The sequence below is a fragment of the Astyanax mexicanus genome, chromosome 16 (assembly GCF_023375975.1).
Source record: "Astyanax mexicanus isolate ESR-SI-001 chromosome 16, AstMex3_surface, whole genome shotgun sequence".
Classification (NCBI taxonomy): domain Eukaryota; kingdom Metazoa; phylum Chordata; class Actinopteri; order Characiformes; family Acestrorhamphidae; genus Astyanax; species Astyanax mexicanus.
Window position 1 is genome coordinate 38,831,481 of NC_064423.1, and position 27,525 is coordinate 38,859,005.

Here is a 27,525-nt window from a genome sequence, read left to right on the forward strand (position 1 = left end):
CCACTCTGGCAGTGAGACAGTTCAGGGGCGTTCAGACGTTTCCTATTTAAGGGCAGTAACAGCAGCTGGCTCTCCTGCTTTAGAAGAGCAGGTGCTCTATATAAACAGAGGCGGTTTTTACTCATTCAGCTGACAGAAGACGTGTCACGCCAAGACAAGCGATAAACATTTCAGAAAATGACATTTATAAATAAACAGGTTATGGTTATGGAGTGCTGTGCAGCCGAACGCATGCCTGGCTGGAGAGGAGGCTCTGTTATGATGGCGGCTATAGATGAGGTAGTGCTGGGCGATTTCCACGATTAATTCAGTTAATTCGAATTACAGTTTTAATGCAATTTTCAAAATGGAGTAATAGCAATTTTACATACAGACACTTTATCTTTTTAACCCTTGTGTGGTGTTCATATTTTTGTTACTCGTTTACTTTGTTACTTGTATTTAATTCAGCAAAATTAAGCAATTCTACATTAAAATGCTTTACACATGCTCGCTTCACCTAAACTGCAAGCAATATAAACAGCTTACATGGTTAATATTTGCCCTTTACCTTTCTTATGTTACATTTCTTTTAAAAAGTGCTACTCTTTTTTTATTAGGTTTTTTAATAAAATGTAAAAGAAAAATGAATTAAACTCAAGATATGAGTAGAAAATTTGTTTAGTTTCAAATTTACAAATGAAGCAATGTTTATTAGCCCTTGGCCAAACATACTGTATGTAATATAAATGTGTAGGGGGGGGGGGGTGTACAGTGTGTGTTTATCGAAAATGTGTTTTGATATATGTTTTTCACAAAAAATGAGCCAATGCCAATGAGTTTAAGTTAGAAAAAATATTTTTTTAGTATCATTTGATGAAAAATGAAAACGGTCCTCATTTCTGAAGTGTTTATCTGTCTACCGTGGTTACCAGCGCCTCTCACAGACTAACCTGCGCATATTTTCTAAACATTCCCCCAAGGACTGAACTCATACCGAAAAAGTTCCAACACTTTTGACACAAACACCCAGTGGGATAAAGCATATATATAACTAGAAATAAAATCTACAGTTTCTAAAAAATGTGTTATCACATATCAATGTTTTTTTACACTCTAAAACACTCTAAATATGTTAGAAATGATACAAATAAACTTCAACAAATGAACAACTTCTGTTGCTTTTTAAATAGGCAGTCACGTCTCGGGAGGGAGGGAGAGAGGGGCGGGGCTGCGCACGAGAGAGAGGGGCGGGGCTTATCTCAGGGGAGCGTCGGTGGTGAGAATTAAAACTCAGAGAAAATCGATTTTTATAAAAATGCATCGTCCTTAACTGTAAATTCTAATTTACAGTTTTTAATCTAAAATATCTGAAAACGCTCCTCATTTCTGAAGTGTTTATCTCTCTTACCGTGGTTACTGACGCTTCCCACAGACCAACCTGCGCATATTTTCTAAACATTCGCCCAAGGACTGAACTCATACCGAAAAAGCTCCAGCACTTTTGACACAAACATCCAGTGGGATAAAACATATATTTAACTAGAAATAAAATCTACAGTTTCTAATAAATTTGTTATCATATATCAGTGTTTTTTTTACAGGTAAACCTAGTTTTGAACCATTTCTTTGTCATCTGTAGTTTGGGAACTCTCGCTCTTACTTTTCTGATAAGTGCCAGTTTCATCATAACGTTTTTGATGGTCTTTGCGGCTGCACCTGTGAGGATACTTAGTTGAGTAGTTCTTGCCATAATATGGATTACATTACTCAATGTTACTCAAATAGGGCTATTCACTGTATACCAATTAGGGGTGAGCCATATCATATTGTACACAATATTATTGTCAACATTTATTATTCCTTGAAATATGGTGCCATAATCACCCCCCCCTAATTATCACATCAGGGTACTACTTTTTTGTTGTTTTTAGCAAAAGAAAATTTACACTCATTTCCCATTAAATATCTATTAGAGACAGATTATATCTGTCCAGTATCATTTATTTTACTTTAATCCTGGATATATGGAGATATTTGGAGTGCATTATTATTAGTATCATGACATTCTGGATCATTGACTTCTGTTACAAATCTGATAAAATTCTTGTGTTTTTAATATCTCTGTTAGGGTCGTGCCATATCATAGCATATGCAATAACACAATTTAATTTTCATTTTGTTGCAGTAGTGTATTCTTGAAATTATTTTTTAAATCAGTGTTTTGTCATATCGATAAGAGGATCATTATCGTAAAAAAATACCATGAAGTATCATGATATTATTCTAGGGCCATATCGGCCACCCCTAATACCAACTCTACCTCTTCACCACTTTACAACTGATGCTCTCAAACACTTTATTAAGAGACAAGAAATTCAAGTTAATTTACTCTTGATGAGTTCAGGAGCACAGCTGTTAACTGAAAGCCTGAATTCCAGGTGACTCTACCTCATAAAGCTGACTGAGAAAATCCAGCAGAGATGTGCAAAACTGTCTAATCTAAGCAAGAGGTGCTACTTTAAAAAATCTAAAATCTAAACCACATTCTGGTTTGTTTAATAGTTTTTTGTTCACTAAATAATAGATAATTCCATGTGTTTTTTATAGTTTGGATGACTTTAGTACAGTTTAGTACTAGGGGTGGGCAATATTAAATTGTATACAATATATCGTGACACAGAAATATTGTGATATTAAAAATCCATATTGTGATAATAGGGCTGTTCTGTCTTAAAAGTAGTCTATTATTTACTGTGAAGCTTTAGGTGTATTTATTGTATAATTGTTTTAGTTTGCAGTTTATATGCATGCACTAAATATTCTGCAATATTATTTGCTGAATTATATTATTTTATGCTATATTATTTATTTTGCCACATTATGATAATTCTGTTATACTATTACACTATATTCCTGAAATGAATGAATTATTTCATATTTTAGTTTTCCTATATCGCCAAGTATATCGTTATCGCAAAAATACCCTGAAATATCGTGATATTATTTTAGAGCCAAATCGCGCACGCCTATTTAGTACAGTCAGGTTGGTGGGGATGGTTGAAATAGTGGTATGAGACAGTCAACAAGCCATTTCCATTTCTAGACTCTCTCTCTCTCGCTCTCTCTTTCTCTCTCTCTCTGTTTCCTACAGCAATTTTCCTCTCAATTAGATTCCAAATTCCTATCAGTGCAGGGGAAGCAGCTCGGACGCAGTGTGCATAAACAGCGTCTGGCAACTGGTGATTTGAGGCATGTTGAGCAGAAATGATGAAAGATGAATTACTCGTTATTTAAAAAAAATGAAGAATGAAGATGAAGAATGCCTATTTTTGTTGGGTAGTGTCTCAGAGAGGGTCTGGGAGATGCTTCCTCTCTGATGGAGAAGCTCCTCAGCCAGTGTATCAGAAAGAGAGAGAGAGAGATAGATAACGGAGATGCTGTAATAGCAGTCAAAGTGTTTTCAGCCTCCCCCAACAGATCAGACCCTCACTGAGACACAGATGAACTCGCCACCAGCTTCCCCAACCTCCCAAATCACCAACCCATCTCCTGCCAGACTGCCCCTCCCACTGAGAACATCATCGCCACCGCCACAGCTTTCAGTGCAGCAACTTCCATAGAGCTCTTGAGAGCATATTTTTTTCAGAGACATTCTGATCCAGTACAGTGTTTTGGCATCAGGGCTGAACCAGGTGTATTTTGTATTTACCTGCATGCAGCAACAGAGGGAGCTCTTCACACTGTAGACCAGGGGTTGGCAATAGGTAAGTGGAAAAAAAAAAAAAAAAGAAAATACTTTTCTGGTGAGCTTTTGTTTACATACCTCCCCTGTCTCTCTCTCTGTTGCACTAGGCGTGACTTTAGTTTCCACTTTAGTTTTTATTTTTCCGCCCATTCTTGGGCTTCCTATCTCCTTATAAGCCCGTTTTTTCCTGGCTATGTCCCAATTCACTAGCCAGGGCACTAGCCAGGGTAGTGTATTGGGCCACGACCCTGACCCGTCCTTTCTTCTTGGGTTTACCTGCTTTGAGATCAACTGTTCCGCAATTGGGTTTAACAATCCTCTGGGCTGGAGAGCTACTAGTCTGTAGCACTACATCCCATTATACTTCATTTCTGCCATGTAATGGCATGGAAAATATCTGGCCCGCGGTCAAACTTAATTGCCGACCCCTGATACAGACTGTGATCATACAACATAACTAGGCTGGAGGCAGAGCGAGGCTGAGTGAGGATAGTGCTAGGTTATTTTCACGATTAATTTGGTTAATTCGAATTACAGTTTTATTGCGATTTCACAATGGAGTTATCACGATTTTACATACAGACATTTTATCTTTCTAATCTAAAATATCTAAAAACGCTACTCATTTCTGAAGTGTTTATCCGTCTTACCTTGGTTACCGGCGCCTTCCACAGATTAACACAGATTTTTTTGTGAAAAAAATCGAAGATTATTTTTTTTAGGCCTGAATCACCCAGCACTAAGTAAAGGTAAAGTGTTTTAGAGCAAGGCAGAGTCAGGTAACAGGAGGAAGTGTGAGGTAGAGTGATAGAGTGCGGTAGTGTAAAGTATTGTGACGGTGACGGTAGAGAGGGTAGACTGACGTAGAGGTTGACAGAGTGAGGCATAAAGGGTGGTAGAGGAGGTAACAGGAGGTAGTGTGAAGTAAAGTGAGATATAGAAGGGTAGTGTGTGGTAGAGAGGAGTAGATTAAGGTAGATCGAGGCGTGTGTTAGAGCAGTTGGATGTAGAGTGAGGTAGATGGAGGTAGTGTGAGGTAGAGGTCCACAGTGAACTGTTACAACCATCTTCTTTTTACCCGGTCAAAATATTAAAATTAGTGGTGTGGATCGATTAAAAAATGTGGTCAGATTCATCACAACAATATTCTGTGATTAACTGCGATTAATTGCACTTGTTCTTCTTAAGACACAAGTTTTTATAGGGGATATTTAAATGTAAATAAAATAATAAATGTAAGAAATGTAAAATGAGATTATTATATTTATATTAGTGGTGTTTAAATGAAAAATACTAGTATATACTTGTATATTTGAGAGGAAATAAAGCTAACGTGGGGCTCTGGAATGTATGATGAATTGTATAGAGGAAACGTTTTATTTTATTTTATTATAAACATCTCAGCTTTGTTGGTAAGGATTTCTGAATTGGAACCTAATTATCTGAGTACAAAAGAGCGTTTCGACACCTGTAGTTGTGAAAGTTTCTATGATCCGGATCAGTTGAGGAGTTTGTTTAATTGGAGCTCCAGTTTCTTCCTCTGTTTGGTTTGTTTTCACACAGGCATAAACTTAAACTAAACGCACCAAAATGCTCACCAATAAACCACGCGAGCACATCAGAGTCTCCTCTTATTGGTCAGAGCTTTCTAGCGCGGCAGTAAGAATAAAGTAAATCTAATGAGAAGGTTCTGTGTTTCAGTGTGTATATCTGTGCAGTGTGAAGCTGATTTAACACAGAACACTGACAATTTGGTTCTGTGCTTTTAAACACAGTGTTTTCAATGGGACATGCAGCGCAGATGTGAGCAGTGAACTCTGCACATTACTGCAGGTGTAAACAGCATGAAGCAGCAGAGACGGTGTTTGTTCATAGCCGTATATATTATCTGGCTAATATATCAGCAGTTTAGCTCAATTAAAAGTAGTATATTTGATATAGCTGAGTTGGATTAAGACCAGCTCCAGAATAAAAAATCCAAATTAACAGCATGCGTTAATGCTTTAACATTGACAGCCCTAATTAAAACATCTTTTAAGGATCTTAAACTAAATTAAAATCCTAATTTATTGTGTTTCATACTGATTTCGGGATTCCTAACATCGTTTTTCATCCAGCAGATTTTTCGTCCCCACTCTGGACGCACAGTTAAAGTCCTCCGTAGAGTGGTTTAAATGACGGTCAGCACAGAGATAATTGTTATTGATTGTTGTGGCTCTGTGGCTCCCAGTGGCGGAGCTAATGAAATGATTTATGATTTAATGTAAGACTACATAAACCTGAGTGTAGAGCTTGAACTTCTCCAGGCAGGTTAAGCTGGTTTATGAGTGGAGGCTGTGGGAACCCAGCTGGGACTGGTGACCCACTGGAGTCATAAATCACCCTCACTGTGAGCGCTCAGCTTCCCAGACTGCGACTCAGCCGACACAGAACGTTATGAGAACATTTAACAACGTTTTAAAAAGGTTTCAGAAAGGTTAGCCTGTAACGTTACAGAGATAATGCTCCAGGAACATTCTGGGAACCTTAACATGACATTACATAATAATGTTTTATTAACGTTTCTCACGTAACATAATGGGAACGTTGACAAAAAAAACGTTGAACGTTCTATGAACATTTAACTGTAAAATGTTCTACTAACCAAAAAAAAAATATATAGTAAAATACAATATTCTTAATAACCTGTAATATTGTATCAATATTCAATATTTTTAACTGTGTCTTTGCTATCATAACGATGGGAAAAGTACACCTTGCACAGCTCAAAACACGCTAAAAGCATGTACTAATTCTCTTAATTAATCTCAAGTGTATTTTAGGCATAACATGAAATAAACTAATCAGTGTTCCACTAGCCATTCCCTTTAAGAGCTAAAACGATAGGATTTTGGCTCTTGCTCATGAATATTCATGCGTGCAAACTTATTGTCTCTGATTGGCTCAGCACTGCGACAGCAGGGGAAGAACAACAGTTAGAAACGTTTTAAAATAAAGACATTTTTAGACTAATAACAGTATTTGCAATGTCATATATTACTTTACAACTTTATATAATAATGCCCTGCTAAGTGCAGTTCAGCCACTGACCCAGAGTCTTAGAGTCTCTGTACAACACCAAATCCACCGGAGATCCTATTTAAACCTATAGTTACACACAGAGGTGGGTAGTCCAGGTCCAGAAAGTAAAAAAGAGCCGCCCAGGCAGTTGAACCAAAAAATCTCAACTGTACTTGGCTGGTGGTGTTTTTCCTCCATAGACTAATTCTGTTTCTGAGTTACTGAGTAAAGTATATAAACACTGATGTGTTATTCGCACAAATAACACAGGAATGAACTGCATGCTGTTCCTAGCGCTGTTAGCTTCTACTATCTGACGAGACGTGTCGCTGCCCGGCTTCAGCTCTGTCTATATAACAAACAATATACCACCCACTCTGATCCACTCACACTAATGCACTGAATAGTACACTGAACTAATGCTGCGGGCATACAAATATATATGAATATATATAACAGCATGAATATTGATTTATATAGATACACAGCTCTGGAAAGAATTAAGAAACCACTTAATCTTGACGTTTTTCCTTGTTTTTACCAAATTGAAAACCTCTGGAATATAATCAAGAGGAAGATGGATGATCACAAGCCATCAAACCACCAAACTGAACTGCTTACATCTTTGCACCAGGAGTAAAGCAGCATAAAGATATCCAAAAGCAGTGTGTAAGACTGGTGGAGGAGAACATGATGCCAAGATGCATGAAAAAGTGATTAAAAACCAGGGTTATTCCACCGAATATTGATTTCTGAACTCTTAAAACTTTATAAATATGAACTTTGCAGTTTTCTTTGCATTATTTGAGGTCTGAAATCTCTGCATCATTTTTTTGTTATTGGTATTTGTCAAATGAGTGTTGTCTGTAGTTTATAGAATAAAACAACAATGTTCATTTTACTCAAACATAAACCTATAAATAGCAAAATCAGAGAAACTGATTTAGTTTAAAGTAAGAGAGCACTTCAGTTTCTGAATCAGTTTCTCTGATTTTGTGTGAAATAAATATTGTTGTTTTATTCTATAAACTACAGACAACATTTCTCCCAAATTCCAAATACAAATATTGTCATTTAGAGCTTTTATTTGCAGAAAATGAGAAATGTCTAAAATAATGTGAAGAAAACAAGTTCATATTCATAAAGTTTTAAGTTCAGAGTTCAGAAATCAGTATTTGGTGGAATAACCATGGTTTGGTTTTTAATCACAGTTTTCATGCACCTTGGCATCATATTCTCCTCCACCAGTCTTACACACTGCTTTTGGATAACTTTATGCTGCTTTACTCCTGGTGCAAAAATTCAAGTAGTTCAACTTGTTGGTTTGATGGCTTGTGATCATCCAGCTTCCTCTTGATTATATTACAGAGGTTTTTAATTTGAGCTGTATATTTATGTATCTGATGATATTAGCCGTTATTAAGCAGTGCTGTAGTAGATTATCTGAGGGGATGGGGGTAAATACAGTAACTGCTGCTGTATGAAGTGTCTGGGTGTGGGCGCTCTGTTCTGCTGCTGATAATAGAGGAGCTGGATGTGTGTGAAGATCCACAGGTGTGTGTTTGTAGCGTCTCCAAGCCGGGAGGAGAGTTGTGAAGATATGCTGGCAGCCTGTGAGAGCCGGAGCAGCCACCCCTATATTTCAGCTCCAGGCGTTGACATCGGTTTGGCTTCAGGATTACGATCAAAGACGGCTCCAGGCAAACGGACGAGAAGATCCAGCACTGAGCCACCTGAGAGAAACACACCAAACACAGCAGATCTTCTGTTAGAGTTTAGAGTCAATGATACCAAAGGAATATACAGACCAGGAGGGAGGGGTTTGGTACAGAACTGAATAAGGATGCAGTGTATTTTTATCATAAAACTGTTGAATATCATGATATCAATGTAAAACATGATAAATTAAGGTCATACAGGGTATCTCACGATACGATATTATAACGATACATTCCCCATGATAATGATGATATCACAATACTGTGATTTAGTGCTGGGCAATATGGGAAAAAACATATATCACGATACAGATTTTTTTATATCACAATAACGATATATATCATGATATACCACATTTAAGTATGTTTTCAGTTATTCTTCGAAAAATATGACAAAATAATACGATTGCTTACTTTTTTCCAACTTTATTTCAAAGTGACATTAAACTAGGGGTGGGCGATATGGCTCTAAAATAATATCACGATATTTCAGGGTATTTTTGCGATAACGATATACTTGGCGATATAGGAAAACAGAAAAATACTTAATTCATTTCAGGAATGTAGTATAATAGTATAACAGAATAATCATAACGTGGCAAAATAAATAATATAGCATAAAATAATATAATGCAGCAAATAATATTGCAGAATATTTAGTGCATGCATATAAACTGCAAACTAAAACAATTATACAATAAATAAACCTAAAGCTTCACAGTAAATAATAGACTACTTTTAAGACAGAACATCTCTATTACCACGATATGAATTTTTTATATCACGATATTTCTGTGTCACGATATATTGTATACGATATAATATTGCCCACCCCTACATTAAACCAAACTTTCACAAATGAGAATTACTACCTTTTAGTGCAGCAATATATATGTATCAAATAAAAACAGATGAGGTAGATGCGGTAGCTCATTTTTTTAAAAGAACAATGCGTCTCCATTGTTCAGCTCTCATGAGTTTAATAACGAAAGCATGTCGCAAACCGGCGTGTCCGTCCAATAACGTAAAGCAGCATCACGTCGCAAAACCACATTGTGAAGCTTTTTTTTGGGAAGATTACTTTATTTAAACACTTATATAAACCGAGTTTATGCAAAGTGAACACAGCAATACATTTCATCCTAGCCTACTTTATATATTTGCATTAATAATTGATTAAATTACTGTAGAAACGATAGGGATGATAGAAGGTAAGTAGCACGATAGACACTTTTTTTTATCGTCCCCACGGTATTTATCGTCATATCGCACAGCACTACCGTGATTATGTAATACTTGATACTGAAGAGGATAAAGTACAAAAAAAGAGACTTTTCTGATTTTTGAGAAAAGTATGAATTTCACTGGTTTTACCCAATTAAAATCCAAAAGCAGTGTATAAGACTGGTGGAGGAGAACATGCCAGAATGCATGGGAAGCATTTAGGTGCTCTTATCTGGGGAGCTGTTAACTTGCAGTTCCTGAGACTGTGATTAAAAACCAGGTTTATTCCACCAAATATTGATTTCTGAACTCTTAAAAATGTATGAATATTAACTTTTGTTTTCTTTGTATTATTTGAGGTCTGAAAGCTCTGCATCTTTTTAGTTATTTCAGCCATTTCTCATTTTCTGAAAATAAATGCTCTAAATGAGAATATTTTTATTTGGAATTTGGGAGAAATGTTGTCTGTAGTTTATAGAATAAAACAACAATGTTCATTTTACTCAAACATAAACCTATAAATAGCAAAATCAGAGAAACTGATTCAGAAAATAAAGTGGTCTCTTAATTTTTTCCAGAGCTGTAGAATTCTTTGTAAATGCTTGGCTAAAAAAGGGAGATTTGGAACCGGCATCAATATTGAAGTAGACAAAAGCAGGGTGTGATTACTGATGCATACAGTATATCCTAAAGCTGCAGTTTCCACTGTTTCTCCAGCCTTCAGAGCACTCCACCGCTCCCTCATGGTTTTCAGCGTGGTGCTTTCTGGAGCAGCTGAAACGGGCTTTCTCTAGAGTTCTGAGACTGGTCTGAGACCATGCACGGGGCTTTATTGCCTGGTCTGATAAACATGATAAAGATGGAAAATGAGGACATGCTTCAGGAAGCAGCCAGTCTCATTATCTACATCCTACATGTTTTAGGAAGTGAGATGTGTCTATAGGATGTTTCTGCAGTAAAACACAACAGGAAAACGTCTGGACATCTACCTGCTGAACGTCTGCAGATTTTAGTGGTAGTGCTGAGTGTTGAGTGTTGTAAGGCTGGGAATCACCACTGGTTTACAGAATGGAATATATTACGATTCAACATCAATTTGATTAAAAATCTATTCACTTAGGGACATTTCAGTTAAAATTACAGTTTTTTTTTCAGATATAAAAGCGATTTTACCAGTCTAAAGTTGTTTCACACTTTACTTATTCAATGTTTTTATTTTTATAATACATAGTAAATGAATAGTGAATTGATCCAGTCTATGAAGGAACACATAAGGAATCATGTAGTAACTTAAAAGTGTTAAACAAACAAAATACTCTGTGAAAAAGCATTTAGGTGCTCTTATCTGGAGCGCTGTTAACTTATCCTGTGAAACAGAGAAAAAAAAACTCTTGCTCTTCACTTTCTGGGGCGATTCTGATGAGTGCCAGTTTCATCATAAATTTTTCTCCCTAATTTATGTGGCCTATTGTCCCACTTATTGAGCCACTACTAGTCAACTGTATATCCGCCATCACTAGTGATGCCACAACACAAGGAGGGTGAAAACTAGCACATGCCTCCTCCGACACATGTCTCCGCCTGATGCAGCATTGCCGAGTGGCATCACAGCGCTAACGCTCGGAGGAAAGTGCAGCGACCCGGTTCTGATACATCAGCTCACAGACGCAGCCTTGTGCTGATCCACATCACCCTAGGAGTGATGAAGGGAAAGAGCGCCATATACTGAGTTTAGTATTAATCTACAGTACAGAGCATAAAAAAAATAATCAAAAACCACTGAATTTAAGGTGTATCCAAACTTTTGACTGGTTCTGTACACAACAGGCTTTTTAATACTGTACATATCAATATCTGACTTATATAGCATTGACTAAATAAGGGAATATATTGTGAATTAAATTTTGTCAATTTTTTAAGCATTGTCATCGCGATGTACACATCTGCAACTGTCACATCACAGGACCTGCGATGTCACTTAAGGCAATTAAATCAAACACGTCATGTTGCAGTGTTTTGATTCTTGACACAAGAAGTAGATACACAGCGCTGTCTCTGTGTCTGTGTGAGTGACAGGCTGCTGCTGCCTGAGAAGCGCAAGGGGAAGGGTGCAGGAGTAAACATGGTTGGGCACGTGCTTGTAAACGTGAGCACATGTGGAAAGCTGTGCACCTCAATCCAGCACAGTTTTGCAGCGCAGATATTTCCAGTTACAGCTGAATTCACATGTTTAATACCAGAAAAACAAGTGCTCTTATTTCCCTTTTAAAAAGCCATTTAAAAGCCTGATTAAAGGGCAGATTACTGTTGTTTTACTGTTTTCCTCGGGTTTTGAGTTGAGCTTGGTCTGGACACGAGACAGCACGCGGGTGGGGGCGGGGCTGGTGACGTCTTGGGCCCTGCATTGTTTAATATTGCGATATACATATAGTCGAAAAAAGAACATTTGCCATGTAAATGTTTTCCAATATTTTGCAGCCCTAGTCCAGACTCTGTGTTTAGGAAAGGTATAGGGCCGCTGGATGCAGAAACATCTGAATTTCAAAACAGCAGCCATCTGTTTCCTGGTTCATGCAGGTCATGGTCAGTCTGGCATGTATAGAAGATAAGATCACACCCCACCCAGAGCAGCAGCAGATTATAACACAGGTTATAACCTGCACTCATGTCCAACCTCACCACCAACACCACCACCCAGAGCAGCAGCAGATTATAACACAGGTTATAACCTGCACTTATGTCCAACCTCACCACCAACACCACCCAGAGCAGCAGCAGATTATAACACAGGTTATAACCTGCACTCATGTCCAACCTCACCACCAACACCACCCAGAGCAGCAGCAGATTATAACACAGGTTATAACCTGCACACATGTCCAACCTCACCACCAACACCACCCAGAACAGCAGCAGATTATAACACAGGTTATAACCTATGCACATGTCCAACCTCACCACCCAGAGCAGCAGCAGATTATAACACAGGTTATAACCTGCACACATGTCCAACCTCACCACCAACACCATCACCCAGAGCAGCAGCAGATTATTACACAGGTTATAACCTTCACACATGTCCAACCTCACCACCAACACCTCCCAGAGCAGCAGCAGATTATAACACAGGTTATAACCTACGCACATGTCCAACCTCACCACCAACACCACCAGTAGCAGATTATAACACAGGTTATAACCTGCACACATGTCCAACCTCGCCACCCAGAGCAGCAGCAGATTATAACACAGGTTATAACCTACGCACATGTCCAACCTCACCACCAACACCACCAGTAGCAGATTATAACACAGGTTATAACCTGCACACATGTCCAACCTCGCCACCCAGAGCAGCAGCAGATTATAACACAGGTTATAACATGCACACATGTCCAACCTCACCACCAACAGCACCAGCAGCAGATTATAACACAGGTTATAACCTGCACATATGTCCAACCTCACCACCAACATCACCCAGAGCAGCAGCGAATTATAACACAGGTTATAACCGGCACACATGTCCAACCTCACCACCAGCAGTACCACCAGTATCAGTTGTAGCAGTAGCAGCAGTAGTAGCGTCTGTACGACACCTGTTTGATCTGTACTAATCAGCCGGGCTGATGGACTCTGGGAAGGTCTGGAGCAGCAGATGATTGGTGGATGCTGCAGGTGGCGGGTGGAGGCGTGGGCTTCAGCGTGTACTCATGTCGGATCCACACTGTCCCACACGCATGATTCAATTCCCTTCTGTCTGATGAATACTCGCTTATATCTGCTGCCAGAACCGACCAGAACCAGCCTGGAGATCCGGTACAGCACATGAACCATCCACAGAGAATACGCTTCAATATATAGTGGGATGTTTGTTAGGAAATGTGTGTGCGTGTGTGTGTTACATGAGCGCTGTTAGGCTATGGTAATACATAAGCAGTCATGTACATTAGATCAGCCTGTTTTCTTCATTGTCAGAAATAGGGTTGTAAACCGGTTCATCCATGAGGAGCTCCTGCTGCTGTTCCTCACTGTATAAGTGTGTTATGTTATCTGAATAAAATAGAAAAACAACAGCAAACAGCAGTTATTCACTCAGACATTAATGGAATTACACAAGCATTCCAAAGCTCAGAAAAAAAGTTCCTTTTGTCCCCTAGACGAGCCCAGAATCAGTCCTGGGTACAGAATTATGTATATATTCAGCACAAACAAAATTAGATATGAGGTGAAAAAAAGCTTCAAGAGCAGTAACTATAGACTATACACAGTGTGGACTGACTGCAGTAGGTTAAAAAAAACTATGTATTTCCCAAAATATGACTAATTACAAAAACATGTCTTTAAACAGGTTATGTTATTATATTAGCAGAGATGAGTCATTTAATGGTCTTAAAATGGAAATTAATATTATTTTTAAAATGACTATATATATATATATGTATATATATACACTGATATGCCAAAAGTCATGGGAGAGCCTTATAAAGTAGAGTCACCTGGAATTCAGGCTTTCAGTTAACAGCTGTGCTGAACTCATCAAGAGTTAATTTCTTGAATTTCTCGTATCTTAATAAAGTGTTTGAGAGCATCAGTTAAAGTAAAGTAGTGAAGAGGTAGAGTTACAGGTATACAGTGAATAGTGAATATTTGAGGAATATTCTAATCCAGATTATCGCAGGAACTACTCAACTAAATCAATAAAAAAACATACTAAGGAATGAAAGTCAGTTTCAAGAAATTTGAAAATGTTATTATGAAACTGGCACTCATCAGTTCAGCACCAGGAAGCAGAAACCATAAGGTAACAGCTCCTCAGCTCCTGTTAATGGACAGTTTAATAGAAAGCCATTCCTGCTGGATAGTAAACACATTTACTCCAATAAAAGCAGAATAACATAAGAAACAATGATGAAAACAAGGAATAAAAGGTGTCCCGATACTTTTGTCTGTATCTGTAGTGTATTTATGGCAGTACTGAGGTGTGCACTGGAAACCGCTGAGGTCATCACTGTTTATAGATGACCAATTTGTCACTGTGTTAATTGAGAATAATTAGCTGGTTCATTTACAGTGAATTAATGTGGATGCTTTATTACACCCTCCTGATCGAAGGTTATGGGGTGCATGGGAGTCATTGCCGTGCAGTGTGTGTGTGTGTGTGTGTGGGGCAGGGGTTTCCTCCTGCAGGATGTGTCACTCTGCAGAGCAGCAGCTGTAGCCGGACTCGAGGGCAGGGTGTAGTCAGGCTACAGGTTGGGTTCAGAACCCGTCCTGATAAACATGCTGACCATTTCCTTACATAATACTGTAAACTCATTATTAAACACAATAACGCACAAAAAAACTGATCAGTGGAACTGAATCAATCTTTATATTTATACAGCTCCGAAAATCATTAAGAGTCCACTTCAGTTTCTGAATCAGTTTCTCTGATTTTGCTATTTATAGGTTTGTGTTTGAGTAAAATGAACATTGTTGTTTTATTCTATAAACTACAGACAACATTTCTCCCAAATTCCAAATAAAAATATTGTAATTTAGAGCATTTATTTGCAGAAAATGAGAAATGGCCAAAATAACAAAAAAGATGCAGAACTTTCTGACCTTAAATAATGCAAAGAAAGCAAGTTCATGTTCATAAAATTCTTTTAAAAGTTCAGAAATCAATATTTGGTGGAATAACCCTGGTTTTTAATCAGTTTTCATGCATCTTGGCATCATGTTCTCCTCCACCAGTCTTACACACTGCTTTTGGATATCTTTATGCTGCTTTACTCCTGGTGCAAAGATGTAAGCAGTTCAGTTTGGTTTGATGGCTTGTGATCATCCGTCTTCCTCTTGATTATATTCCAGATAGTTTCAATTTGGTAAAATCAAAGAAACTCATTTTTAAGTGTAAAGACCCTATTTGAATAATGTTCTAATCCATATTATGGCAGAAACTACTCAACTAAAGTAAAGAAAAAAATGTCAGACAATCAGACAATCATAAAAATTTTTAGAACTTTGAAAGTATCCTTACGTGCAGTCGCAAAGACTATCAAAACATTATGATGAAACTGGCACTCATTAGGACCACTCTAGGAAAGGAAAAGCAAGAGTTCCCTCTTTTGCAATGGTTTGGAGAGACATGTCATCTGCTGGTGTTGATCCACTGTGTTTTATTATCAAGTCAGTGCAGTTTTGTTTTTCCACAAAATCTTACAGCACTTCATGCTTCCCTCTGCTACTGACAACTTTTATGGAGATGCGGATTTCATTTTCCAGCAGGACTTGGCACACTGCCCACACTTCTATACATATTGGTCTTATTTAATATTCTAATTTTTTTGAGACACTGATAAGAGAAATAAATGCTAAAAAAATAGATCACTCTGTATGTAATACATCTGTATAATATAGGTATAAGATTCACATTTAAAAAAAAACTTTTCAATGATATTTAAATTGTTTGAGATGCATCTGTACAGTGTCTTCAGTCTTCTGAAGTTCAATTGTGAGACTCCAATGCTGTGTTTCATTTAAGAATTCATGATTTAGGCTATTTAATCTATATATTTTTATGGGGGGAAATTATTGTTTTTGACTAAAACTTATAATTTTGGTGCATTTCTACTGTTTATTCACTCGGTTGCCATTTTAAGGGGGAGTAGACAGTTTTTTGATGTTTTTTTCTATTTCTCTCATTTGCATGAAACACTTCAAACACAATTAGTTAAAGGCTCTCGTGGATTTTTATCAGAAGGAAGTGATAAAAGAGCGTAATAATGGAATTCTCACCGCTCTGCTTCTGCTTGCGTGTTGTTATTAATGCAGAAGCGGGGATGGAGCATGGAGATGAATTAGTTCAGAGCGGTGGGTAATCATGCAAATACATCACAGATCCCTCCCTGCCCCGCCCCTCTGATCCGCGGCGCCCCAGCCTTTTCTCGGGTCGGGCTCCTGAGCGCTCCATTGTTCTGCTCTTTGATCTGCTGAGCTTTTCCACCTTCAGCAGCAGCAGCAGCATCCCTCCCGCTGCATGCTACCACCGGCCCTTCATCTTCCTCCGTTTGTTTCCATGGTAACAGATGAACGTTCCGGGCCGTTAGCGGCGTGCCCTGTATGAACCCCCCGCCCCGACTAATAAGCCGCGCTCTGCGCACGGTGAGTGTGGGTTCAAACTCGACTGAAAGCCTGTTTTCCACGTTAATTTGTCGATGCACTTCAGACTCAACCACTGTCACAACTGCTTTATACCGAGGCCTTCAGATGAATACATGCAGCATGGTGCACTGAAATCCAACCTGTACAACAGGAAACACTCGCAGAACAAGGCTGGATACAGAAAAACGCTCGTTCTTGCCAGAAGCTGCTGGTCACAATTACAATTACAATCACCCCCCTGCTGTTCTTGCTGTTTACTGTAGGTGGTAGTATTCTATGATAGGCTTCTATGATGTATTCCCTGTGCACACGTGACACTGTGCAATGGGGACTGTTCAAAGTTTAGGAAGGGCACTGGGTGATGTATGGGTTTAGGGGTGGGGCAGGAAGAAGAGCTGATTGGCTGAGCTGCAGCAGCAGCAGTGTGCCTCTGATAGTGGTGGGACACAGATGGTTGGAGTGGAGTGTCCACGTACCAAAGTACACGGAAATGTCCTTTTGTTGGAATTACTGTTTTTGGGTGCAACTTACTGACCTTACACCTTACGTTTTTTTTTTTTTTTTTTACATATAATTTTTTTTCTGATTTTTCCCCATTTTCTCCCAATTTGGTTATCCACTTGATCCACCCCTTTTGTGCATCCCCATCACCGGTGACGCCCGTGAAACTTGGAGGATGTGGACCAGCACACGCCTCCTCCGACACGTGTGAAGTCAATCACCCCTTTTTTCGAGCTGCTGCGGATGAATCACCGCCTGAGCAGCATCACAGCGCGCTCGGAGGAAAGCACAGCGGCTAGCTTCCGATTCATCCACTCACAGACGCCTCGTGCCGCCCAGCGCCAACTTAAGTGTGATGGGGAGAGAGCGCCATCTACCCACCCCAGAGGGAGCAGAGCCAATTGTGCTCTAAGCCTCTAAGCACCGGCACCTGATGGCAAAGCTGCATAAGCGGGGGTTCGAACCTGCGACCTCCCGCTCATAGTGGCAGCGCATTAGACCGCTGGACCACTCGGCGCCCCACCTTACGTTTTTTATCTTTTTTTTTTTTTTAACAGTCTTTTTATCGAGTTTTTAGCATTTAGGTACAAATACAAAAAGAAATTAAAGAAAATTAAAAAGGAAAGGAAACAAAAAAGATAAATAAAAAATAAAACACCCAGACAAGTAGGACACAAAAGACACAATAAGCAGCAGTCATGTTGAGGACATGGACATGGTAGAAAAATGACAATGTTATTAGATATTAATCCATTAAAGGTCTTAATGGAAGTCTAGCTAGGATAGATTCTTCAGGTATCAGGAAAAAAGGGTTCCAGGTTTTATAAAACCTGTGTAGAATTACATTTATTGCACCTGACTCCCCATCTTTCCAATTTTACACACCTAACAATTTTTAAGCGATTTCACTGTTGCAGATAAATTTCCAGAGTTGGGATAAAATCATGAGAGTCTTGTTAGAGTGGAGTTGCGCTCGCGTTGTCTCGATGGTTCAGTGTAAGGTTTTTTAGGATTGAAGGCTTAAGTCAGTTTTTTTCTCGTCCTGTGTTCAGATAAAATCAACCGTGTTTAATATTATTGTAAGTCTCGAGACTTGACTCATGCAAATAGTGATTTAAACAATGTCAGCAACCAATAGGAGAAGAGCTACGGGAAGCTGCAAGGCAATCACAGGAACATTTTTACAGAAATGGACGTGGATGAGACTCCGGCGATGACTCGGAAACCACGGTTCTTCTAGAGTGTAGAAAAGTAGAGTGAAAAAAAGAATAATCTTTTACAAATAAATTAAATAAATAACATTTTATTTATAATTATACCACACTTAGTTCCGTCCCTGAAATGTGATTGGCTGAGAGGCGTTCTATGAGTGCCGTTATCATATTACTCCACCACATACAGGTAACCTAGCAACGATGCAGCGCTTACAAGCCAAACAGCGCAGCTACAAACAGAGCAGCAATGGACCTATTTTAACTGGGGGAGTGCTTATAACCAAAGAGATACTATTTTCTCGTCCTCTTACAATTGACGCTGTACAATTTATTTCATTTAGTTTAATATGAGAATTACGCGTAAAAATGAACTTAAACATGCCATTTTTCCTCTGCCTTCTGAAATAAATCCAAGATAATTCACTGTATAATAGGGGTGTGCCATATCATATCGTATGCAATAATATCGCCAACATTTTTGAATATCATGAACGATATTATACAATGAAATATGGTGACATATCACTCACCCCTAATTATCACATCAGGGTACTACTTTTTTTTTTTTTTTTACTGTTTTTAGAAGAAGAAAAAATCACACTGTTCTCATTTCCCATTATATATCTACTAGAGACAGATTATATCTGTCCTGTATCATTTATTTTACTTTAATTCTGGATATATGGAGATATTTGTTTGCATTATTAATATTATTAGTATCATGACATTCTGGATCATCGACTTCTGTTACAAATCTGATAAAAATATTGTATTTTTTAATATCTCAGTTAGGAGTGTACCATTTCATATTTTATGCAATAATACATTTTAATTTTAATTTTGTTGCAGTAGTGTATTCTTAAATCGTATTTTTAATCGTTATCGCAAACAATACAGTAAAGTATTGCGATATTATTTTAGGGCCATATCGCTTACCCCTGGTGTATAATGTGAATAATGGAAGCTAGGCTTGTGTGATAACAAAACATTTAATCCAGTGTAAAACAGCATGAATTCATTTTGTATTTCCTACAGTCTGTGACTAAACTGCTCTACTCTCCTCTTACCCACAGCTACACAGAGGAGGTGTGAAGTGGAATTCTGGGAAACGTCACCTTTAACCAGCAGCACAGAGGGAGAGACATATACAGGTACATATGGTATGGTGACTTTTACTGGTTTTGAATCATTCCCCTCCATTTCTGGTGGCCCTGTGTTACCAGATATAACTCAAACTCACCCAGCATGGAATTACCACCATTTCACTTCGATAACTCATCTTAACATTTAAACAACATTATATCTCAATATAAAGCACTGTATCAATCACAGACTGTATATGAGCATGGACACCACAACATCTATCAAAACTGAAGCCTCTACAGGTCTAGCGCCTCTGCCAGCTGGTTGCAGTATTATGTATAGCTCCGCCCACTTCCCCATATATGTCAGTGTCTTGATGACAAAACGCTGCGCCACGGTTTTATTTTACCCCAGAAATCAGTTTATAAAGTTTATTCTGATCAGTGATGGATTTAGAATGTGAGTAAGGGGCATCAAGGGGCCACAATACATTTGTATTTTTTTGCATGACTGGGCTTTAATATAGGTTTTTGACTTACTGTACTGTTAGGAGTACATATAACATAAAACACTAAGGCTTTAAATGAAGGCTTTGTTTACTATTTGGCTTACTTCGTCCTTTTTGCTCATTATATCCTGAGTTTTATGGAGTTTTATCACTCTTGCGGAATAAAGGATTTTGTACCAGGACCATTTCTGGGCTCGTCTAGCTGTGGATCGATTGCACAATTCCATTCATCTTTTTTTCTGAGTGAATAATTGCTGTTTGCTGTTGTTTTTCTATTTTGCTTGGATAAAAAAAAACATTTATATAGTGGGCAACAGCAGCAGGAGCTCCTCAGATAAAGTGCAGTTTTCAGGTAGGGGTTTTCTCCAGGTAGGACAGAGTGAGACAAGTGTTTGACTCCACAGAGCTTAGCTTCCAGTGTGTTAGCTTATTATGCTAACTGGCTGGTAACTGCCCAGCACTAGGTCCAATTATTACTTAACACTCGAATGTAATTTAAAAAGCTTACATTAGTTAATTTTGTGCCATTTTTTTTCACAAAAAAATAAACCTGCAATCAAAAATGTAAGAATCAAAAGAAAAAAGTGTATGAGAAAAAACTATTAAAATAAACATTTTTTAAGGTGCTTGGTCACTTCATTATTATTTGCAATTTTAAAAAAAATTTTGGACTTTGGATTTTTTGTGCCAGTCTTTGCTTTTTTTTTTGTTTGTTTTTGTGCATTTTCTGTTGATTTTTTGGATCTTGCTGATGAAGTCTTTTGCTTCTGGAATCTCTCATTTGGTTCTGTTTTGCTTTTTTGTTGTTTCTAATTTTGATGATATGTTTTTACATTTTTTGAACAAAATAAACTTCATAAAATAGCATTTTACTGTAAATAGACAACATATTCTCATAATCCAGCATTTTATTTATCTTTTTAAAATCTTTTTACAAAAAAATTGTGAAAAAATAATGTTATATAAAATAATGTTAATTCAAAACATCAAAACACAGAAAAGCTGTTTATGTTTGGGTCAAATAAGTTGAAGAGACTGAATAATTTATACCAAACATTTAATGTTTTAACTCATTCTACCTGCACCCCTATCTCCCTGCTGCTCTAATATCATCAAGGAGCTGGCAAACAGCCAACAAACTGCAAGTTTAAGTTCATTTTTATATAATACGCTTTAGGCTTTTAATAAAGCGCACATCGTCGCGTTTTAACGGTCGCTGTTAGTTCACATCCTCTTTGCAAACTGGCTGTTTTTCACCTAGGATAGTAATGTTAGCTGACCAATTTAGTGTCAATGTTGCTTACTTAGGTAGTGATTTAGCCATAAGATTAAGTCAATTTTTAAGACCCCTCTAGCGAGTTTTTTGTTGCAAGTTTCCTTTAGAACAAAGTTATGTCTAAGTTTCGATTTCATTTGTTGAATTACATTTGGTAGAAATGTAAATGTTTGGTTTACTTTAGGCTGTGCTGTAAACTCAGTGAAGGCAGTCTGAGACAAAGGCATGATATGGCGAAAGAAGTGGTTTGGGCAAATTTGGCAACATAATGGACATTTTTGGCTTCAGTTCTATAAAACGAAGGTTAATAGAATCATGAGTAAAGTCCATGCTTATATACAGTCTACATTTATATACAATACATTTACTCCACCTTTACAAACAGCTTAACATTCATACCAGAGCATGCACTCACTGCTTCAGCCGTCCCTCTGCATCGATTATTGTTGTAATGTTGCTGTTTCAGCCTCATTCTTCAGCACAATCGATAGTGCTTTCTCTGACGCTTGTTAAACTATATTGACAGCGTAATAGAAAAATGCTCTGAGAACAGCATCAATCTTCTGGAGCTGAACCACCGCAGGACCTGAGCTCTTCATATAAAACCTTTAAAGTTCTGATTGAAGCTTTAGATCAGGGGTGTCCAAACTTTTTTTGTTGGAGCCAGAAGGAGAAATATATTTGAAGTCACGGGCCACAGACTCTGTAATAAAACAAATAATGAAATATACCACTTTAAATAATACATTTTTGCAGATTATTTCATTTACACACCATTTTACTTGACTTATTTTTTTTGACCGTTTTTCTGGCTAGAAATGCGCACCCTCTCCGCTTTTTGACTCTTTGGTCCGTTTTTCTGTGCTAGAAATGCGCACTCTCTCCGCTTTTTGACTCTTTGGTCCGTTTTTCTGGCTAGAAATGCGCACCCTCTCCGCTTTTTGACTCTTTGGTCCGTTTTTCTGTGCTAGAAATGCGCACTCTCTCCGCTTTTTGACTCTTTGGTCCGTTTTTCTGCGCTAGAAATGCGCACTCTCTCCGCTTTTAGACTCTTTGGTCCGTTTTTCTGCGCTAGAAATGCGCACTCTCTCCGCTTTTAGACTCTTTGGTCCGTTTTTCTGCGCTAGAAATGCGCACTCTCTCCGCTTTTAGACTCTTTGGCCCATTTCTGATACCTAGCGTTCAAACTTTGAATCTCACATTATAAAAACCTGCTTAACAGCCGGCCAACCTCGCGTTTGGACACCCCTGCTTTAGATGCTCTCTAAAGTTTTTCAAAAGCTGCCAAAAACCAAAAGCAATAAAATCTCAGTGTTTAACAGGAGGAGCCGCTTTTTGTTCTGCGGACGTTTGCTGATGTTCCACGAGAACGCATTCCTTCATTCCTTGGTGGCCAAAAAACTGAGGAATGTGCAGGAATATGCAAATATGTGATAGTGGTCTCCAGCACAGCTTGTTCTTCTGAGAGCTGTGAACAAGATCAAGGAGAACTAATGGAGAGCAGCCTCCATATTTCCCTTCTGCAGCTGTCAAATAACTCTAAGTTCTGTGAATATGTAAAAATATTAATTTTAGAAGTATTTATGTGCAGTTTAGTCTTGTAGGACTCTTTTCATATCAGATTTAAGTCACGTTCATGTGGCAACAGGGCTGGACGATACTTTAATTTCATTATTTTAAAACATTAAAATATTCTGTATAGTAGATTAACCCCAAAGTCATCCAAACTATGAAGAAAACATATGAAATTAGTAAACAAAAAAAAAGGTAAACAAACCAGAATATGTTTTATATTGTAGATTCTTCAAAGTAGAACCTCTTGTTTAGATTAGACAGTTTTGCACATCTCTGCTGGATTTTCTCAGTCAGTTTTATGAGGTAGAGTCAGCTGGAATTCAGGCTTTCAGTTAACAGCTGTGCTGAACTCATCAAGAGTTAATTACTTGAATTTCTTGTCTCTTAATAAAGTGTTTGAGAGCATCAGTTGTACAATTGTGAAGAGGTAGAGTCGGCATGACATCACAGCTAACAAAATCCAGCACTTTTGGGACTGGCTTTTAGCATCACAGCTAACCAAAAATTCAGCACTGTTGGGACTGGCATCGCAGCTAAACTGTCAAGGCCAGCACTGAGTTTCACTGTTAGCATTGTGGCTAACCCGCTATTCTAGGCTTCAAGTCACAAGTGCTCAGGCCAGATAGTGTTCATGAATAAAAATATAACACTAAAATAAAAAAGGCCATCCAGGTTTTTTTTGGACCTTGCTAAGTATATACAGCTCTGGAAAAAAACAAGAGAGCACCTAAAAATGATAAGTTTCTTTAATTTTACCAAATTAAAATCCTCTGGAATATAATCAAGAGGAAGATGGATGATCACAAACCATCAAACCACCAAACTGAACTGCTTGAATTTCTGCACCAGGAGTAAAGCAGCATAAAGTTATCCAAAAGCAGTGTGTAAGACTGGTGGAGGAGAACATGATGCCAAGATGCATAAAAAAACTGTGATTAAAAATCAGAGTTATTCCACCAAATATTGATTTCTGAACTCTTAAAACTCTTTATGAATATGAATTTGTTTTCTTTTTGCATTATTTGAGGTCTGAAAGCTCTGCATTTTTTTTTGTTATTTCAGCCATTTCTCATTTTCTGCAAATAAATGCTCTAAATGACAAAATAATTTATTTGGAATTTGGGAGAAATGTTGTCTGTAGTTTATAGAATAAAACAACAATGTTCATTTTACTCAAACATAAACCTATAAATGGCAAAATCAGAGAAACTGATTCAGAAACTGAAGTGGACTCGTTAATTATATTCCAGAGCTGTATATATATATATATACTTTGTGTTATAGTTATTGTTATTCTCCCCCCCCTCTACAGCTCTATCACTCAGTATCTGGGAGTTTGTTTGGGCTGTTAAAGCTGTTTTCTCCTCCTCGGGCTGCAGGTCGTTACGAGCCGCCTGTCCGTTCACATCACAGCAGAGTGCAGACAGATGTGTAGCTCAGTGTGAGAGAACTGCTCTCAGACAGCGTCTGTGAGCTCCTGTATATAATCCACATACTCTACATGCTTTCAGAGACTGCTAATAAAGCACTCTGCCTGTATGAAGGACTTTCTGATTATTTGGCAACTAGCTGTAGTGTACAGTAATGTAGTAAATGTAATTTGTTTCTGTAATTAAAAGGTCAGAGTGCAAAGTTTATCAATTCAGTTTTGAGACCTTTGAGGCTAAGTTCAAAGCCGAAAAAAATTGGGTGTAAAATTTGGTATAAACATTATTTATTTGGACACGTCTTTCAATGTTTTTATCTTTTTGTTTTTTTCCTACATAGTAAATGAATAGTAAAGTGATCTATCAGACTATGAAGGAACACATAAGGAATCATGTAGTAAAATAAAGTGTCAAACAAACCAAAAAATACTCTGTGAAGAATTTAGGTGCTTTCCTGGGGTGGTCCTGATGAGTGCCAGTTTCATCATCATAACGTTTTTGTGTGTCTTTAAGGTGACTGCACTTGAGGACGCTTTAAAAGTTCTTAAAATCGACTTAAGATCGACTAACCTTCATTTCTTAAAGTTATTTTTGACCCTTTTTACTTAGTTGAGAAATGCTTGCCATAATATGGATTAGAACATTACTCAAAAATGTATTACAAGATTCAGACATGAATGAAGTAAACATTCAATTTTTCATTTTTCAAAAAATCTGATTATAATTTGAAAAAACAAAAAATAGGGGCAATAGGGTAAGCAATTTTTCTTAAAATAATCTCAAAATCTAAAATAATTCTTGAATCAAGTAAAAACACCTGATTACAATCTTAAATTTGGACTTAAGAATCAAATTAACTTGACTAGTGATTTTTTTTTTTTTTAAGTCAAATTACATAAAATAAGATGAAAATTCTAAGTGAGGCTGATTAAGATCATTGTAATCTTACACTTAAACAATGCGTGGTAAGACCAAAATTCTTATCAGAGAAAAAAATAAGATTTAAAAAAAGAGTAATATTCCAATCCAAATTATACAATACAATACAGTACAAAACTACTCAGCTATGCAAAGAAAAAATTACTTTAGAAACAGAAACATTTTAATAACTTTGAAAATATCCTTAAGTGCTGTCGCAAAGACCATGAAAAATGTTATAATGAAACAAAAATTAAGCAAAAAATCAGCCAGGAGGGTAAGCATTTTGTTTTAGTAAGATTCTTTAAAATAGGTAATCTCAAAATCTAAATCAAATCCTTTTATCAAGGAAAAATCCCTGATTATAATCTTAAATTCGGAAGAATCCCAAGAATCAGGATAAATTTAGTCAAGTTACTTAAAATAAGGTGAGACTAAGTGAGACTGATTAAGGTTGTTGTAATCTTACACTTACACAATGCTTGATAAGACATAAATTCTTATCAGGTAAAAAATAAGATTTGAGTAATGTTTTAATCCAAATTATTATTATTAAGAAATGAAGGTCATAAATCCAAAACATTGACAAAAACATACACAAAATTGGAAAGTATCCTCAAGTGTAATCGCAAAGATCATCAAAAACGCTATGATGAAACTGGCTCTCATCAGGACTTCCCCAGAAATGGAAAGCCAAGAGCTTGTGGCCACGCCCTGTATTTTTAGGGTACGAAAATTACTACAGAAAATATATAAAAATTAAGCAAATCTGCCCGTGTAGTAAGCGATTTGTTTTAATAAGATTGTTAAAATAAGGTGAAAATTCTACAATGTTACAATGTTCTTATCAGAGGGAAAAATAAGGTTTATTATCTTAAAATGAGATCATTTCACTTGCTGAAATGTAGTTTTTTGCAGTGTAACAGTTCTCTGTTCTCAGCTTGTTGCGAAGAAACTGAATTTTTCCTCCCAGACAAGCTTGTCTGACTTAGCTTTACCCCCCCCTGAAATATGGCTGCTATCCTCCGGAGAGAGAAGTGCTCAGCATGGTGTCCATCACTCATTTATAGTAGATAAGCCAGCTCTCAGACTCCACTCCAAATCCCGCTCTCTCCAAAACCAACAACCTCCTTTCCCTTTCCCCAATAATTAGGCCTGGGAAAATCTGGAGAACGCCCAGCTCCTGCTCTTAATGCACTTTGTGTTTCAGCCCCTCTCAGCTCTGCTTTCTCCCGGCGCTCGGAGCGAGAGCTTTCAGGCGTGAGGAGTGGTGGAAATGGGACAGAGATGTACGATAAATATTAACTGAAGACTAAAACCCTTAAAGTCCCTCAAGCACCAAAACGACTGCGGACCTTTATTATAAAACTATTCTAATTCTAGTAACAAATTCACTGTAATCATTAAATGCTTAGAGACATATTTCAGCTATCTTTATAGAGGAGCTGTCAACTGCGCACCATGCAGCTTGATTTAGGGGGTGTGCCAGTCTGTCTTTGTCTTTGCTATCATAACGACAGGAAAGTACACCTTGTCCAGCTCGAAATGCGCAGAAGGCAGGAACTAATTCTCTTAATTAAGCATGGAAGTGATGGGCATAACATGAAATTGCCTTTAAGAATCAGGTGCGCTCTGACAATCTTATTTGCATAAAAGTGACAGAGCCCTTAAATGGCTTAGTATGGTTATGTAAGGGAGAATAGAGCTGGCACTTGACTTCAGTTCATGTCTAGTCTGAATCATGGGGTCAATCCATACAGATTATGGATCATCTGAAATCTGTTACTCCACTAGTTCTATCGTGTATAGAAGCATTTTTTTTGTATGTATCTCTGAGAATCCCCAGAACACCACACCATGTGATATATTCACAAGCACCTTTGCTATTTAAAAAATGCAAGCATTTTGAATGAATAATAGTACATTTAATTTTGCCACAATATGTTTGTTCATTTGTAGTAGTGACTTTTATTTTGATACAATCTGTTTTTTTGTCATATATACACAATGATTTTTTTTAGCTAGGCCAATTGTCCCACCCATTCAGCTGCTACTCAGCTTTATATCCCCCCATCACTGGTGATGCTACAACACAATGAGAGTCAAGGCTACAACATGCCTCCGCCTCTTTTTGAACTGCTGCTG

The 27,525-nt window shown here is 37.6% G+C and overlaps 1 protein-coding gene and 1 long non-coding RNA gene across 3 annotated transcripts in view; both read left to right on the plus strand.

The window, feature by feature from the left end:
* The window catches only part of tspan18a (tetraspanin 18a), an 82,099-nt gene that overhangs the window by 20,914 nt on the left and 33,660 nt on the right, over nt 1-27,525 (plus strand). The window contains exon 2 of one of the 2 annotated variants that reach the window (XM_022670096.2): nt 19,667-19,753. In XM_022670096.2, coding sequence (XP_022525817.1) covers nt 19,751-19,753 — 3 coding nt within the window. In that variant the 5' untranslated portion in view covers nt 19,667-19,750. The remainder of the gene's footprint in view (nt 1-19,666; nt 19,754-27,525) is intronic. The other variant, XM_022670097.2, reaches the window with a different exon arrangement.
* LOC125782188 (uncharacterized) overlaps nt 14,211-27,525 on the plus strand; it is a 114,220-nt gene continuing 100,905 nt past the window's right edge. Inside the window, exon 1 of the long non-coding RNA XR_007424783.1 lies at nt 14,211-14,357. This is a non-coding gene — a long non-coding RNA (uncharacterized LOC125782188). The remainder of the gene's footprint in view (nt 14,358-27,525) is intronic.